Source organism: Cariama cristata, unplaced genomic scaffold (genome assembly GCF_000690535.1).
Source record: "Cariama cristata isolate BGI_N322 unplaced genomic scaffold, ASM69053v1 scaffold30474, whole genome shotgun sequence".
In the NCBI taxonomy this organism is placed as follows: domain Eukaryota; kingdom Metazoa; phylum Chordata; class Aves; order Cariamiformes; family Cariamidae; genus Cariama; species Cariama cristata.
Window position 1 is genome coordinate 7,514 of NW_009613983.1, and position 530 is coordinate 8,043.

At 66.0% G+C, this 530-nt stretch overlaps 1 protein-coding gene across 1 annotated transcript in view; it reads right to left on the reverse strand.

Moving 5' to 3' along the window:
* Positions 1-288, reverse strand: part of LOC104160973 (protein S100-A14-like) — a 2,237-nt gene extending 1,949 nt beyond the window's left edge. The window contains exon 1 of the mRNA XM_009699242.1: positions 109-288. Coding sequence (XP_009697544.1) covers positions 109-288 — 180 coding nt within the window. The remainder of the gene's footprint in view (positions 1-108) is intronic.
* Between the last annotated feature and the right edge of the window lie 242 nt (positions 289-530).

Here is a 530-nt window from a genome sequence, read left to right on the forward strand (position 1 = left end):
GCGGCAAGTTATGGCAGAGCTGAGCTGGGGAGCAGGGGTGGGGTGCAGAGGGGTGGCAGGACCCCTGGGTGCTGACCCCCATCCCGCGGTGGTGGATGGGCCACTTACCTGCTCCACGGGCTCTCCTGGGTCTGCACGGGCTGCGGCGCACAGGGGTTTTATACCACGGGGAGGTGTGAGTGGGAGCTCCCTGCACGCCGCCAGCTGCGGTGTGGTGCAAGGCGTCTCATTTCGGAGCTTGGCCCGGGGCCAGCGGGGGGCCAGGAAACGCCTCCTTCCCGGCCACATTGATGGTTCCCCATCCAGCCCAGCCCAGCACGGCTGCACAGCACCACATGGGAACGGCCACTTGGGCACCGGGCCTCAGCCAGCTCAGGGATGGTGGGGATTTCACCATTTCACAGCAGCACTGGGATTTGGGAGCTGAATGCCAGGAATAGGGGTTCGGTTAGGGGTGCTGAGCCAGGGACATGCTGTGCCAGTGGACGCATCCCCCCTCGTGCCACCCAAGACCCCAGAGAGGATGGGGG